The 14,519-nt window shown below is 60.0% G+C and overlaps 1 protein-coding gene across 2 annotated transcripts in view; it reads left to right on the plus strand.

Moving 5' to 3' along the window:
- Positions 1-7,494: 7,494 nt before the first annotated feature.
- Positions 7,495-14,519, plus strand: part of CYTH1 (cytohesin 1) — a 53,917-nt gene continuing 46,892 nt past the window's right edge. Inside the window, exon 1 of one of the 2 annotated variants that reach the window (XM_080681402.1) lies at positions 7,495-7,610. In XM_080681402.1, the coding sequence (XP_080537528.1) occupies positions 7,589-7,610 (22 nt within the window). In that variant the 5' untranslated portion in view covers positions 7,495-7,588. The remainder of the gene's footprint in view (positions 7,611-14,519) is intronic. The other variant, XR_013961257.1, reaches the window with a different exon arrangement.

The following is a 14,519-nucleotide window of genomic DNA, read 5'->3' on the forward strand; positions in this document are numbered from 1 at the left end:
CCTGGCTTCCCTGCTCCGCATGTGCTTTCCCGTTGAGCGGATTGTAACTGCAGACCACTGGACCTCTCGAGCCGGGCCTGACACGTGTAAAGTAAATCACGGGGAATCCTCGGTCGGGGCGATGGTTTCCAGAACAGGCACAGGGGACCCGGGGGAGAAGGGTTCGAGTACATCTGACAATCACGGCTCCTTTCCCCGGGACCTGCTGCACGTGGAGTCGGGCCGAGGGCTGCGTGGACCCGTCCTCACAGCCGGCCGCCTTGGCCCGCGCTCACCCCGCGCCCCGCCCCTCCCGTCGGCCTTGCCCTTGCCCTTGCCCTGAGGGCTGTGGGGAGGCGTGTGCACTTTTCCATGGGGGTCGTCGGGGTGTTCCTCCCTGTGTTCGTTTCCTCTGAAAAGCTGGGAGGAGATGCCAGCGGCCGCACTGGGGCCGTCTGGTCCCAAGAAAGCGAGGGGCTGGGCCGAGCCTCTGCCTTTTCGCAAGGGCCTGGCCTCGGCCTGTCGGCCCCACCTGTTCAGAGACCTGCGCTCCGTCCCTGTCGCCTCCGAGGGGAGGTGTGCCTCTGCCGTGTGTGGCCGTGGGAGGGCCTCCCGGTTTCCTGCAGCGCCCTGGCGGGGTAGAGGGTGCTGTTGTCGGACAGACTCATCCCCTTCCTTTCCCATCTGCCCTCGGGATCAGCCCCGCCCTCCTCCGTGGGGTCATTGTAGAGCCTCCTGAGGAGCTGTGTCTGTCACCGCCACCCGTCACTGTGGGCAGCGCTGAGCATTTATCTCTGTCGGAGGTGAGCCCTCCCCCCCATGACATCCCAGCATCATGCGCCAAACTGGGCCGGGGCCGGGCGGGCCCAGGAAGTTAGTCCGATCCTAGATGCCATGTGCATACGTAAATGTATATAAATAACGAGCTTTTCTAATAGCGGGCCTCTGCTCACTTGGAATCTGGGTTTAATTTAATTCTGTGTTTGGAGTGGAGGCGTGGGGGCCCGGGGTCTGTGGGAGGGGCCGCCTCTCCGCCCCCCGACTCCGCCATTGCTGCCTCTGCGTGGAGGTCTGCGCCCCATTCTCTGCACTTCCCTCCAGGGGCTGTGGACCCCCATATTGCCAAGATCTTGGTGCAATAAAGTAACGAGATTTTGTGAGTCTTGCCTATGTCTTGTTTCTTTTCCTTTGATTTAAAAAAAATACATTTTATTGATTATTTTTGCAGAGAGGAAGGGAGAGGGATAGTTAGAAACATCGATGAGAGAGAAACATCGATCAGCTGCCTCCCGCATACTCCCTACTGGGATGTGCCCGCAACCAAGGTACATGCCCTTGACCGGAATCGAACCTGGGACCCTTCGGTCCGCAGGCCGACGCTCTATCCACTGAGCCAAACCGGTTAGGGCTTCCTTTGATTTTTAATAAAGTATTTTTTAGTCCTTGACTCGATGGATAGAGCGTTAGCCTGCGGACTGAAAGATCCCGGGTTCGATTCTGATCAAGGGCACATGCCCAGTGTGGGGTGTGCAGGAGGCAGCCAATCAAGGATTCTCATCATTGATGTTTCTCTCCTCCCTTCCTCTCTCAAGTCATAAAATATATTTTAAAAAGAGATGGTAATTAAAAATACATATATTTTTTAGCCTGGCCGGTGTGTCTCAGCGGTTGAGCAGCAACCCATGAACCAGGAGGTCAGGGTTCGATTCCTGGTCAGGGCACAGGCCCGGGTTGTAGGCTCACTCCCCAGAGGGGGGCGTGCAGGAGGCAGCCGACCAATGATTCGCTCTCATTGATGTTTCTGTCTCTCCTCCCTTCCCTTCTCTGAAATCAGTAAAAGCGTTTTAAAAATATTTTTAAGAGCTCATTGGTTTTTAGAGAGGAAGACGGGGAGAGAAGCACCTCCTGCAAAGCCCATGCTGGGGGCCGAGCCCACGGTCCTGTACACCCAGGCGAGCTGTTGGTGAGGGCGGTGCCTTCAGCTCTGGTGGCAAAGAGAGCAGGTCTTCCTCTGCTGTTTTCTGGCCACAGTTAAGGCACCTCCCAGCTGCGGCTGGCCGAGGTCCCCAGCAGGGCCAGCACTCCCAGGCACCAGGGGTCTGTGGAATGACGGGCCAGGGAAAGCTGCTTAAGGAACACGGCATTTGGACTCTGCCCAGAAGATGCCCCCCAGCCCCATCAGTGTCACTGCCTTGGAAATGCCGCTGCCCCCGGCCCCTCCCCCGCTTTCCCCACTGCTCTCACCACGTGGCGCTGGCCAGCTGTCTTTGGGGCGGTGGGGAACGGTTGGAGACAGCTGGCCACAATCAAGTTCCATTATACACGGATTCCCAGTGCCACTCGGGAGGAAATCGCAAGCTCTCACAAAATAAAACCTGGGGGCTTTCCAAGCAAGGCGACGCCAGTCCCCGCCTGGCCTGCCTGCGGATGCGCTCTGTGGTCTCCGCCCTTCCCCTGACCCATGCACCGCCCCCCCCCCCAGGGTGTAGCCGCAGGCAGGGTCAGGCAGGGGTGCTCCCCGCCGCAGCCCCATCCCTGCCTTGGATTTATTGAGGCGCCTGCATGAATGTCTGTCAGTCTGAGCGCGGGCTGCCCCCCCTCCCCCCCCCCCCCCACGGACTGGGAGGCTCGGAGGCTGGCTTCCGGAAGGGTTACCGCCCTGCCTTGTCACAGCCACCCTCTCCCCTTGGCCTCAGGTAGCAGGAGGTTGGGCTCAGGCGTTCCTCTGGGAAGCGGAGTCATCCTGGGGCGTTCGCGGCCCCCCGCCCCCCCACGGTCTTAGAGGAGCAGCGGCCCGAGGAAGTGGCTTGGAATTGGGTTAAAGGGAGCCTTGGGGGACATCGGGGCTTCCTGCCGCTCTGGCGGCCTCAGCAGCATGTGGGCTGAGTCCATGTTTTGCCCTCAGCCCTCCTCTCCCTCACCTGTCCCTGGGCACACAGGGCTCCTGGCAGGGGGAGGGGGAGGGGCCCTCCTTCCTTTCTCACCAGACCCTTCAGCTGAACTTCCTGCCTCACCCTGATGGGGGAGGAGAAAGGCAACAAAGCGAATCCTTTGTCTTATTTATTATTATTATTTTTAATCCTCTTTTTTTTTTCCCATTGATTCCAGAGAGAGGGAGAGGGAGAGAAACATCGATGTGAGAAAAAAACATCCATCGGTTGCCTCACAAATGCACCTCGACCAGGGATCAAACTGGCAACCTGGGCATGTGCCTTTGACTGGGACTCGAACCCATGACCCTTTGGTGCGTGGGCCAGTGCTCTAACCTCTGTGCCACTGGCCAGAGCAGGCCAGGCTTTGTTAAAACCTTTCACTAGCCCTAACTGGTTTGGCTCAGTGGATAGAGCGTCGGCCTGCGGACTCAGGGGTCCCGGGTTCGATTCTGGTCAAGGGCATGTACCTTGGTTGCGGGCACATCCCCAGTAGGGGGTGTGCAGGAGGCAGCTGATCAATGTTTCTCATCGATGTTTCTAACTCTCTATCCCTCTCCCTTCCTCTCTGTAAAAAGTCAATAAAATATATTTTAAAAAAACCAAAAACCTTTCACTAAAGAAGCCATAGGTCTGGGGCGTGACTCCACCTTGACCTGCCCAGTTCGGAATTTATGATCCAATCATCCTGAGAAGTTATTTCCCATCGAACCCCCCTTTTTTTCGCCCACCTATGTATACTACACACACAGGGATTATCACTGCAAGTGGAAATACTCTACACTTTGCTCTGTCCTTTCCCTTCTCACTCTGTAGATGCATCATCTTATTTAAAACATGTTTTTATTGATTTCAGAGAGGACGGGAGAGAGAGAAACGTCAATGATGAGAGAGAATCATCGACTGGCTGCCTCTTGCATGCCCCCTACCAGGGATCGAGCCTGCAACCTCGGCTTGTGCCCTGACCAGGAATCTAACCGTGACCTCCTGGTTCCTAGGTCGATGCTCAACCACTGAGCCACGCCGGCCCGGGAGCGCTCCCTTGTAGGAAAGTGGAATACAGCGACCTGCCCCTTGCTGAGTGAGGACTGAGGTGGTGCCTGAAGAAGTTTGAAACTCTGCCGTATAAAATGCGCAGAAAAAAATAGATGTTGCTTAAAAGACTTCCTTCGTAATTCTAATTCTCGAGATTATGTAAGGAAGGGAGGCGCCAATTTAAAAAACGAAGTTGTGCCCTGGCTGGTTTGGCTCAGTGGATAGAGCGTCGGCCTGTGGACTGAAGGGTCCCAGGTTCGATTCCGGTCAAGGGCACATGCTGGGGTTGTGGGCTTGATCCCCAGTAGGGGCGTGCAGGAGGCAGCCGATCAGTGATTCTCTCTCATCATTGATGCTTCTATCTCTCTCTCCCTCTCCCTTCCTCTCTGAAATCAATAAACAAATATATGTAAATAAATAAATAAATAAAAAAGGAAGTTAGGTGGATCAACCTCTGAACAACAGACCACAGTGAGGCCCGCAGGGAACCTGACCCGTTTTCAAGGTTCTCTGAAGAACTGACACAGTGGGGCCTGAGAAAGGGGAGGGGGAGGGGGCTCTGGGTCAGAAGCCTCCACTACAGTGAGTTCCCGATCCTCACCAGGGTGCCTCCAGGTGCCTGAGGCACCCGCCCCGCCTTTGAGGTCTCTCCGTGCTTAGGGCCGGTAGCCAGTAAGCTCGGGAGATCCTCACTCCTAAGGGCTCTAACCTGTGACCTCTATGGGCCTGTCTCCAAAGCTGCCTTAGGGAGATGAAGGCTCCCTCTCGGGGATTGTGAGGAATGGGGCGTCCTGCCCTGCCCCACAGGCAGGATACTAGTAACCCCACCCAGGGGACGCGGTGCGCCCTGCACAGCCACGCAGACCTTCGCCTAATTACAGGTGAGAGAGGACCAGGTTCTCTTCTGTTTATTCTGTCTTCTCTTCCTCTGGTGATTGGTGTCTCAGCCATGCAGAGTGGGGACCTGTAGGTTGAAAACACTGCTGTAATGAAACGAAGGTACTTAAGGGGATTTGTAGCCAGTCGGGTTCCCTGCTAATGGAGGTGATTAGCATCGCCCCAGTATGCCTCCCAGCCTAGTCTACCCAGTCTGTGAATCACATAACAAGTTGGGAGCGAAGATGGTGACAATTACCATGTTATCTTTTGTTTCTGAGTTCTGGTCATTGAGCAAGAGTTCTGATAGCCGGGGACACCCCACCCGCATGCATACTGGTCAGGGAAAAAAGCCAGCTGGGAGATGCCTTTAACCTTCCGGGGACTCCTGGGCAGAGAGGAGTGAATATTGGGGAGAGCCTGCTCCACTGTGATGACTCCCAGACAAAGTGGGGCAATTCTAAGAGCATCAAAGCAGCCCAAGGACAGCCCGGCCAGTGTGGCTCAGTGGATAGAGTGTCAGCCGGCGGACTGAAGGGTCCTGGGTTCAATTCCGGTCCAGGGCAGGTACCTCCAGTGGCAGGCTCGGTCCCCCACCCTGGTTGGGTGGGGCACATGCGGGAGGCAACCAGTCATGTGTCTCTCTCACATGGATGTTTTTCTTTCTCTGTCCGACTCCTTTCCACTCTCTAAAAAAAAAACAAAAACACAAAAAAACAATAGGAACGTATCATCGGGTGAGGATTAACAAGAAATAAAATAAAATGTTTAATTTTAAAAACATTAAAATGGGGGGCCGGGTGGCTCCCTTGGTTGAGCATTGTCCCACGCACCAGGAGGTCCCCCGGTTCGATTCCTGGTCAAGGCACATGCCCAGGTTGCAAGCTGGATTCCCAGTAGGGGGCATGCAGGAGGCAGCCTATCCATGTTTCTCTCTCTCTCCCTTTCTCTGAAATTAATAAAAACATTTAAACACACACACAAAACTGAAGGACCTCAGGGCCAAGATGTGATTCCCTGCTCTAATGTCGAAATCTGATGAAATCACTGAAGGATCAAACTTGAAAATACACCGGAACCAATCTTTTAGGAGGATAACAAGGGAAATGTCTAATTTCTGGAATTACTCGAAAGCAGCATGGGGGACGGGGGACAGGGGGGTTGTGCCCCAAGAAATAGACATCAAGGTTGCCCACCAAAGGCCGGGGTGAGTCAGTTCATGGGATTAAGAAGGCTGGGAGGGCCTGGCCGGCGTGACTCAGTGGTTGGGCATCGACCTATGAGCCAGGAGGTCACGGTTCGATTCCTGGTCAGGGCACATGCCCGGGTTGCAGGCTCCATCCCCAGTGTGGGGTGTGCAGGAGGCAGCCAATCAATGGTTCTCTCTCATCATTGATGTTTCTCTCTCTCTCCCTCTCCCTTCTTCTCTGAAATCAATAAAAATATATTAAAAAAAAAAAAAGGCTGGGGCAGAGCTGTACCCAAAAGGACGTAGAGCAGGGTTCCTTAGGGTGCTATGTCAAAAGCCATCTCACATCATGGAAATACTAGTACAAGTCTAAGGGAAGACCGTGTTGGATCTGTCCCGTCAGAGATCAATGGAGCGGAAGCCGGGGTCTTGTAGGCAGAGGCTGCGTTTTGTGGGTGGGAAACAGGTCCAGGGGACTGAGAGGTTTGCCCAGGTCACAAAGCTAATCGGAGCAGATCCGGAATGAAAGCACATCCCTCATTCAGTCTTTGTTGTCTAGAACAAGGGAGAAGTCCTGGGAGGCACATTTTAGGGTTGGCCAGTAAGAAATAGGCTTTGAAGCGGGGTCCCACCTCCCCCTGAGGGGAATGCCAAGCTGCCTTGTGACATGGCCAAGGTCAGGGCTGAGCCGCTCCCCCTCCCCCCCAGCAGCCCCCTGCAGGCAGATACAACATGGTGGGAGAGGTGCGTGGGTCAGGGTCACTAAAATCCTGAAATGCTGGGTAATAAGGTAAATTCAGACACTAAGAGGAAGTATGAAGGCAGACAACTGGTGATCCGGTCCTTGTGCTAAGGTTCAAGCGGCAGAAATAAATGAATCCCAAGTGCTCTGCGGCCTCGGCCCAAGCACCGGGCCCTCCCTGGGCAAGCCGGGGCGCGACTGGCCGTGGCACGGTTGACGTCAGCGAGGACCACCCTGCCCTTCAGTGGCCGGACGCGACCTCGGGCCTCTGTGGGCGGCCGGGCTGCGGGCTGTGGGCCTGGGCGGGTGCTCCAGCCCCAGATCCTGCGCGGTCCTTGCGACACCCGAAACCTGCGGGGCCCGCGAGGGTGGTGGGGGCGGGGCCTCGGGCTCAGGGGGCGGGTCCAAAGGGCGGAGCCTCAGGCGGGCGCGCGGGCGCAGGCGCGGGCCAGGAAGCGGCCGCGTGCCGGGGAGTGTGCTTCTGAGAGGGCTGGAGGGCGGGGCTTCGGGACCGGGGGCGGGGCCTGGGCGTGCGCGCGTGCGCAAGCGCCCGCCAGGAGGCTGCCGCGTGCCGGGGGCCTTGGGGGTGAGGGGAGCGCGCGCAGGGCGGGGCCGCGGGGAGGGGGCGGGGCCTTGGCGCGCGTGCGCAGGCCCGGGCCGGGAGGTGGCCGCGTGCCTGGGGTGCGGGCGCGGGCGGCGGCGGGCGGGGCGCCCCGCGGGAGGCGCGGGCCGGGGGCGGGGCTGGGAGCCGGGGCAGAGGCGAGCGGGGCCGAACGCGGCTGGACGCGAGGGGCGAGCAGCGAGCCGGGCGCGGAGCCCGGTGTCGGCACCGGCACCATGGAGGAGGACGACAGCTACGGTCAGTACGGCCCACGGCCAGCGGCCCGGCCGGCGGTCGCCCCCTCCCGCGCTTCTTCCTGTCCCCGGCCCGGCGGCGCCTCTGGCGGCTCGCGTTTCCCGGGAATGGTGGTGCCGGACGCGACTCCGGGGATCGGACCGGGCGGGAATCGCGGGGGTAGGGGAGGCGGAGGGCGCCCGGGTCTCCGGGAGGCGCCGGGGTCGCAGGGCCGGAGGGGCCGGGTCGCGGGGTCTGAGTCGCCGGCCGCTGCCGCCCCGCGCAGGCCTGACGGTGCCCCCGGAGCGCCCGGCGCCCCCCGGCTGCGCTCTGGTGGTTTCCGGCCCCCGGTGTTCGCAAGTTGTGTGCCTCGGTCCGTGTCTTTGTCTGAGAGGAAAAGGAGAAAGCAGCACCCCCGCCCCGAGTGGACCGGCTGCCCCGGGACGTTGCTGCGGCCGAGGCGCGGGGGACTGGGGTGCTGCCGGGGCGGGACCTCGGCCCCTGGCCGGCCGGCCGGTCCCGGTCAATTATCGCGGACCAGGTCCATCGGCCACTGACCCCAAAACGCCGGCCTGGGAAGCCTGAGGGTGCGGTGACCGAGACCCAAGTTCGCATTTGTCGCGTGTGCACCCAGACAGCGACAACTTGACGAAAACTTAAGAGTTTCTCCCTCCCGCTAACCTGGTCCTCTCTGTTGGCCAGCGCGAGGGGTGTCCCCCTCAAACAGCTTGAAAGGACGGGCGTCTGGGAAGGTGATGTGGGGTGCTGCCGTTCACCTGTGAGCATCGATCGGGCTGGTGAGGACTGGAGGGAAGAAGGGCAAACGCAGGGTGAGCCGCTGCGGTGGGCGGCGAGGCCGGTGCCGCGGGCCGGGGAATGCCTGTGTGGCTACCGGCGCCGGCGCCGGCTTCGTGGCGAACGCAGCTTCTCTGCCGAGTTGCCAGAAAGTCATTGAGAAACTGGGGGCCGGCGAAGCGGTGGGTTGATGACCTGCAACTGGACCCCGCGCCACCGACGGGGGCCAGGCGGCTCTGGAGACCCAGGCGCGGCCGGAGGTCCTGGCCTCTGTGGGACGGGCATCCGTCCCATGTCCCCGAGTTACCTCCCACGTCAAAGCCGTGTGTGCTTGCTCTGTGACCGAACAAAAGCCAAAACCCCACAAAAAACCCCCTGGCCGGTTCCAAAGGATCTTTCCCCCCCTCCCAGCTTCTCTGTCTGCCCATGAAAACCCTTGTTCCGTTTTTTTGTGTTTTTTTTTCTTCTCCATCCCCCCCCCCCCCCCCCCCCGTCTATTTTCTCCACCTTCTCTCGCCGTTCGATCTCTCCCAGACCCAGTGCCCGCCAGGCCTTCCTCTCGCCCTCTCCTGGAGTTCCTCCCCCCGGGCCGGGCAGGAAGCGGTTGGCTTGGTTGCTTTTCGTCGGTGACTGCCTTGCCACCAGGCCTGGCGTGAATCTGTGCTTAGGAGGGTGAGTGGAAGCGGGGTGCACGCGTCTCCCGTGGCGGCTGCCGCAGCAGCACAAACGTGGTGGCGCAAGACAACATCCGTACGTGTCCACCCCTTACCTTAGCAAGCCCACGTGTGTCCCGCTGGGCTAACATGGAGGGGCTCGCAGGGCTGCGTGCCTTTCTGGAGGTTCTAGGGCAGCTGTGGGCAAACTACGGCCTGCGGGCCGGATCCGGCTGTTCTATCCGGTTCTCTTGCTCTCCCCTCCGCTCCTTTACTTTGAATTTATATTAGTTCACACAAACACTCCATGCTTTTGTTCCGGCCCTCCGGTCCAGTTTAAGAACCCATGGTGGCCCTCGAGTCAAAAAGTTTGCCCACCCCTGTTCTAGGGCAACGCCCGTCTTCTTCCTGTCGCAGCTCCTAGAGGCGGCCCGTGTTCCTTGGCTGGTGGCCCCCTCCCGCCTTCAAAGCCAGCCTGTAGCCAGCAGGTAGCACGGTCTCCTTTCTCCCTGACGGCTGCCTCTCTGTTGGAGAACCCTGCGTGCGGGTCCACGGCCCGAACCATGCAGTGGTCATTCCCTTTTGCCAGGGAGGGTGACATAGCCATGGGTCCTGGGCGTTCAGACCTGGACATCTTTGGGGACTGTCATTCTGCTGACCACACGTAAAGCGGGGTAAAAGGTGGTTCTCCTTTATACATCTGCTTTGTATTTCGAAAGAACCAGGAAGGGTGAGTGGAAGAGGCTTCCCCACCACAGGGCCCGCCACACAGAAAGCACCTCGTCGTGTAAGGTGATCGTGTGGAGAGTCAGATTCTGAGCTCTTTAAGGTTGGCCCGAGTTTCCAGAACTGCCCATTTCCCTCCTGGGATTCACAGAGAGTTCACTTTGAGAGATGACAGCTCCTCACATCCCACGTTTCACAAGGAAATGCCCGCCGTGGTCTCTAACCCACCAGCTGCCCTGCCCCACACTCCCTCGTACCTGGGACACAGCCACTGTTTTAACACTGCTTTTGGGGGAAATAGGTTAGGATTTCCTAGCTGCCACTGGGTGCAAAGAAAGTTTAGAACCTAACTCATTCGTAATATGCTGAAGGAAGACATGGAGTGGCTCTGGTTAATTAAAGAAACTTTCAGCAGCGAACAGAGCGTCTGGACTGTGTGTGGATCCGGACGCCCCACTGGGGTCCGAAGCCCTTCTACGTGGATGCCCCTGTGTGGCGAGCTGTCCGTTCGGGGCTCCCTGCCCAGATGAGGGGTCCCAAAGACACATCTGGTGTGCTGCGCTCTAGTAGGAAGATGTGTGGGGTGGGGAAGGTTAAACAAGTCCCTTTAAAGCTTTTCTTTGAAAAATATGGAATTCGTGATTTTCCAAGAGCTCGATGGACATTTTAAGCAAGATGTTCCTGTTGCCTGTGACTGATGGTCTCCTCCGTCCCCTCAAATTCTCTCTGAGGCCTCCTCGTTAGGCCTGTACTTCCTGCATCGCTCACAAAAGGAAGAGGTATTCCGCTCTGGTGGGTACCCTGCCCAAGGCGAGGCCCCGTGACTCAGTTCCTCTGTTGCCTCTGAACTTGCGGGGGCGGTTAGCCTGCAGCTCCGCGCTGCTCCGAGCCCAGGGAAGTTGAGCGTGAACGTTCCTGTGAGTGCGCACCCGCCTTCTGGAGGGCCCTCGGCTTCCTGGGGTCTCACAGGCTCCCCCCCACGCCGGGATGCGCTGCTCCTGAGGTGGCCCGTGTGGTGCCCGCCACTCTCCCGGACCGGATGTGCGGGAGAGGCTGGCAGGGCCACTCTGTAACGTCGCAGAGGCTGGTGGCCCGGGTTCTGTGTTGCAGCCGTAACAGGAATCAGTTGGTGGGCATGGTTCTTCAGTCCAACTGGCAGAGCCGGTCAAGGCCTTTACTTCTCCAGCATGGCACCCCCCCCCCCCCTGTTTTATTAGCTTCAGCCATGTCCCCGTTGGTACCAGAGGAGAGCTGGCCTGCAGAGACACGCTTCGGGGTGGGTGGAGGGGAGACCCAGGCGGGCCGCCTTCGGGCCGCTGCAGGTGGCGAGGCTGCGGGTTCCTGTCTGTGCGTTAGAGCGAGCCCCCACGCAGCGTGGAGGAACAGAGCGAGGCGGTCCCGGTGAGCTGACACTCGGTGAGCTCCGGCTCGCCTCCAGGGCTGCGCCCCAAGCGAACACGGCTTTTCTGTGGCTCTGACCCAGGCAGGCCCCCTGTGTGTTTCTCTCTGACGTTGGTGACTTCCGGGTTCTCAGCTTTGCTTAGACACTCAGCGACTTGCTTTTACGGAGAAGAACACAGCTCTGTGGAGTCAGGGCTTTCTCAGAAAACCTGGAGCGTAGGGTTCCCGTAACACTACGTCTTGTGTCTTGTGGTCTTTAAGGGAGTTTGCAGGGTGGCGTTAGCAGGTCGAGGGTACACACATCCTCGATGCACGTTGCTTTCCAAAGGGCCGTCTGCACCAGTCCACCCTGTTGGTAGCGGTGCCCGGGGTGCATGCCCGTCAAGCGGGTGCGGCCGGCTGCGGAGGCTTCGGCCTGCGTGCGCGTGGCGGCTGGCGGCCTGTGGCTGGCCGTCTCTTTCTCACTGACGCGCTGAGCTCTTTCTGTGGCCTTTGTCAGATCGACCCAGTGGTTGATGTTTCCTCATCGGTTCGTCCTGACGGGGGTTTGGGTCCGATTGGACCAGTTGTAGGAGTCACTTACTACCTTCACTTAACGTGCCCTAAAGATTGAAGCTCTCTCTTCGGGCCGGACACCCCGTGTTCTTTAGGGGAGGGTGTGAGTGAAGAGGCCCCTGCGGGCCTGGGTTATGATGGATGGCGCAGGCCGGGGTCCGCGGCTCACGCCTGCCTCTTTCTGAGTGGCCGGTGTTTGTCGGGCCATCTCTCCAGGTGGGTTTTGCTTCTGGTTCGTGATTCGAGGTCAGGTGTTTCTGCAGGGAGAACCCGAGGCGTGCCTTCCCGCTCAGGGGTGACCGCAGCATGTAGGTCACCTGGCGGGGGAGGAGGGAGGACACGGGAGGCAGAGGCTGGGAGCTTCCACCCGGAGGGCCCTGGCCGGTGGAGTCCTCCCTCCTGGGGGCCCCAGGAAGCCTGGGACAGCGGCTCCCCAGAGAGCGCTTTGCCTGAACCTGCCCTTGCTCCGCTGGCTCCCGCTTCCCATGGTCTCTTGAGCGGTCGTCATTGTCATTTCGTTTCACCTGCGATACAGAGGCAGCAGGAGGGGGAGTTAGTGAGAAACGTTCAGGAAGTGCGTCCTCACCCCCTGGAGCTGCTGCGCGCTTCCCTCTGGTCACCGTGAGATGGTGGTCCCGGCGCTGGGCCGCCCACCCCGCTGGCACAGGGCCGGGACGTTGCCTTCCGGCGTGAGCCCCTTTGTTTCCCACTCGGCCCGAGGAAGGCTTGCGTCTCCGCCGCAGCCTGCGCCTGCCATGGTCAGGTGGGGACTGGTGGCCGTGCGTGGTGCAGTTGTCTGCTGTTAACGTGTCTCTGCAGTGGGAGCGCATGCTTTGGCTCCCGTGAGCAGTTCGCACGCAGTCAGCAGCTTAGCGACCCCTCGCATCTGCAGCCCTGCGGTCACGGTGCTCCCGGCCCAGCAGGCCGGCTGCACGGACACCTAGTGAGCAGTCCTGCCGGAGAGGGTGGGACTGACTGGGCCAAGGAAGGTTCCCAGACCAGCTGGAGTGGGAAGGGCTGGGTGCCAACGAGGTGAATGTGGCAGAGATACATGTCAGGCCCGACAGTGGGCAGAGGCAGGGCTGTGGAGTAACTGGCCCCGGGGAGCTGCCCTGGGTTGTGAGCCTGCACAGGGGCGGGAGGAGGCCGAGACCGGGCTGCAGGAGGGGACAGTCACGGAGGGTTCTGTGTGACCAAGGACTTCATTCTCGGGCTCACATTCTCGGTGATTATTCTGCGTTTTGGGAAGATGCCTCTGGCTGGTGGCTTAGACGGCGGTGGGGAGATCCTTAGGGCTCTGTTGCAGCGGCCAGGTGACTTTACAGACCCTATGGCAGGTGCTGGGGGGCCTGGGGACCCCAGTGTTTCGTGTGTTTTGAGTGAGATACACTTCTGTGCAAACCGCCTCCTGCGTGGATGGGAGGGAGCGGGTAGAGCCGCCTGCCCTGGCCCTGTGCTTCCTGCCGCCCTCTCACCCTCGCCCTCGCTGCACTCGCGTCTTCCTCCTGGAAACGACGGCCGAGTTCCACGGCGGGACAGCGTTTGGGTAGTTTTTTGGTTCACACCTGTGCTGTCGGTTACGGAACAGATTTCTTGCAAGAGCCCATGGTTACTGCTCGGGTCGAGGTTGGAGGAGGTGGTGTTTCTGACAGTGAAGCCAGCTTGGTCCTTGCCTGTGGGTGGTGCTGGCTGAGAGCCGGGGCACCTGGGAACCGGCCGGTGCCGTGGCGCTGGTCACGCAGCCGACCCTGAGGGCTGCTGGGCCAGGACACGCGTGGGGCTTGGGCGGCCAGGATTTGCATGAGCAGCCAGGGAAGCAGGTCAAGGTTAATACCAGCAATCCTGCCTCTCACATTGCACTGCAGTTTGCCTCGGCTCCTTCCAGGGACCTGTGCCGTCCCTCCTGCCGTCCCTCCAGGATGAAGGAGAAAGGCCACTGAAAGGGGAAACTCAGCCCCAAAGGGGCAGCGCTGGGAAGACAGGTGTCCCCCTGGGAGGGAGAGGGCCGGGCCTCCTGCCCCAGGCTCCCACCTGGCAGCCGGTCCCTGTCAAGAGAGCTGCCTCCGTCACCCGACAGGACCCGCGGGTCCCTGCGGACTCTGAGACGGCCTCACCCAGCGCTGTTCCGCGAGAATGCCCGCTCGTCCCTGTCTGAAGGCGTGTTTAAAGCAGGCTTTGTGGGAGCTCCTGCCGGGGCCATGGTGCAGGGCCGGAAACACGCCGCTCGGTCAGGGTGACCTGGCGGCCTCTTCGCCATGGCCACTCGGCCACTCGTGCCGATTGTAACGGTGACCAAGACTTCTGCCCTCTCCCTCGGTGTCCAGTCAGAGCACGGAGGAAGTGAAGCCCTGAGAGGCTTCCTCAGTGGAGTGGAGGAGACTGTGCATCTCTGGCATCCCGGTAGGACCAGGGGTTCCACCCAGGACTGGTGGTTCGGCTCCAGGAAGAACCCTCCCGCTGGTAGGTCCTGCTGCCGGCCCCTCCCAGAGCCCAGCCGCTCCCCAGAGGGTCCCCCCCCAGGGCCTCTCCAGCTGTTCACTGGAAGTGCTTGTCCCCCACATCCAGCCTCTGCTTGAGTTCCCATCCCCCCAGGCCCCTCACCCAGACTGCGCCGCTAATTAAGCAGCCTGTGCCCCTGCCTCGCCCGCCCAGGCCTGCTGGACCGCGCCCAGAGCACGCAGGCCTGCCGCCGATGCTGCTGGCCGCCTGTGGTCTCCTGCGCTGCGTGAAGCTCCTGACCCTCCGAACAGGAAGGCGGGAGTCTCAGGCTGTTACTAGACGAGGACAAGTGGTCCCTATTGCA

The sequence above is a fragment of the Plecotus auritus genome, assembly GCF_963455305.1.
Source record: "Plecotus auritus genome assembly, chromosome: 7".
Classification (NCBI taxonomy): Eukaryota; Metazoa; Chordata; class Mammalia; order Chiroptera; family Vespertilionidae; genus Plecotus; species Plecotus auritus.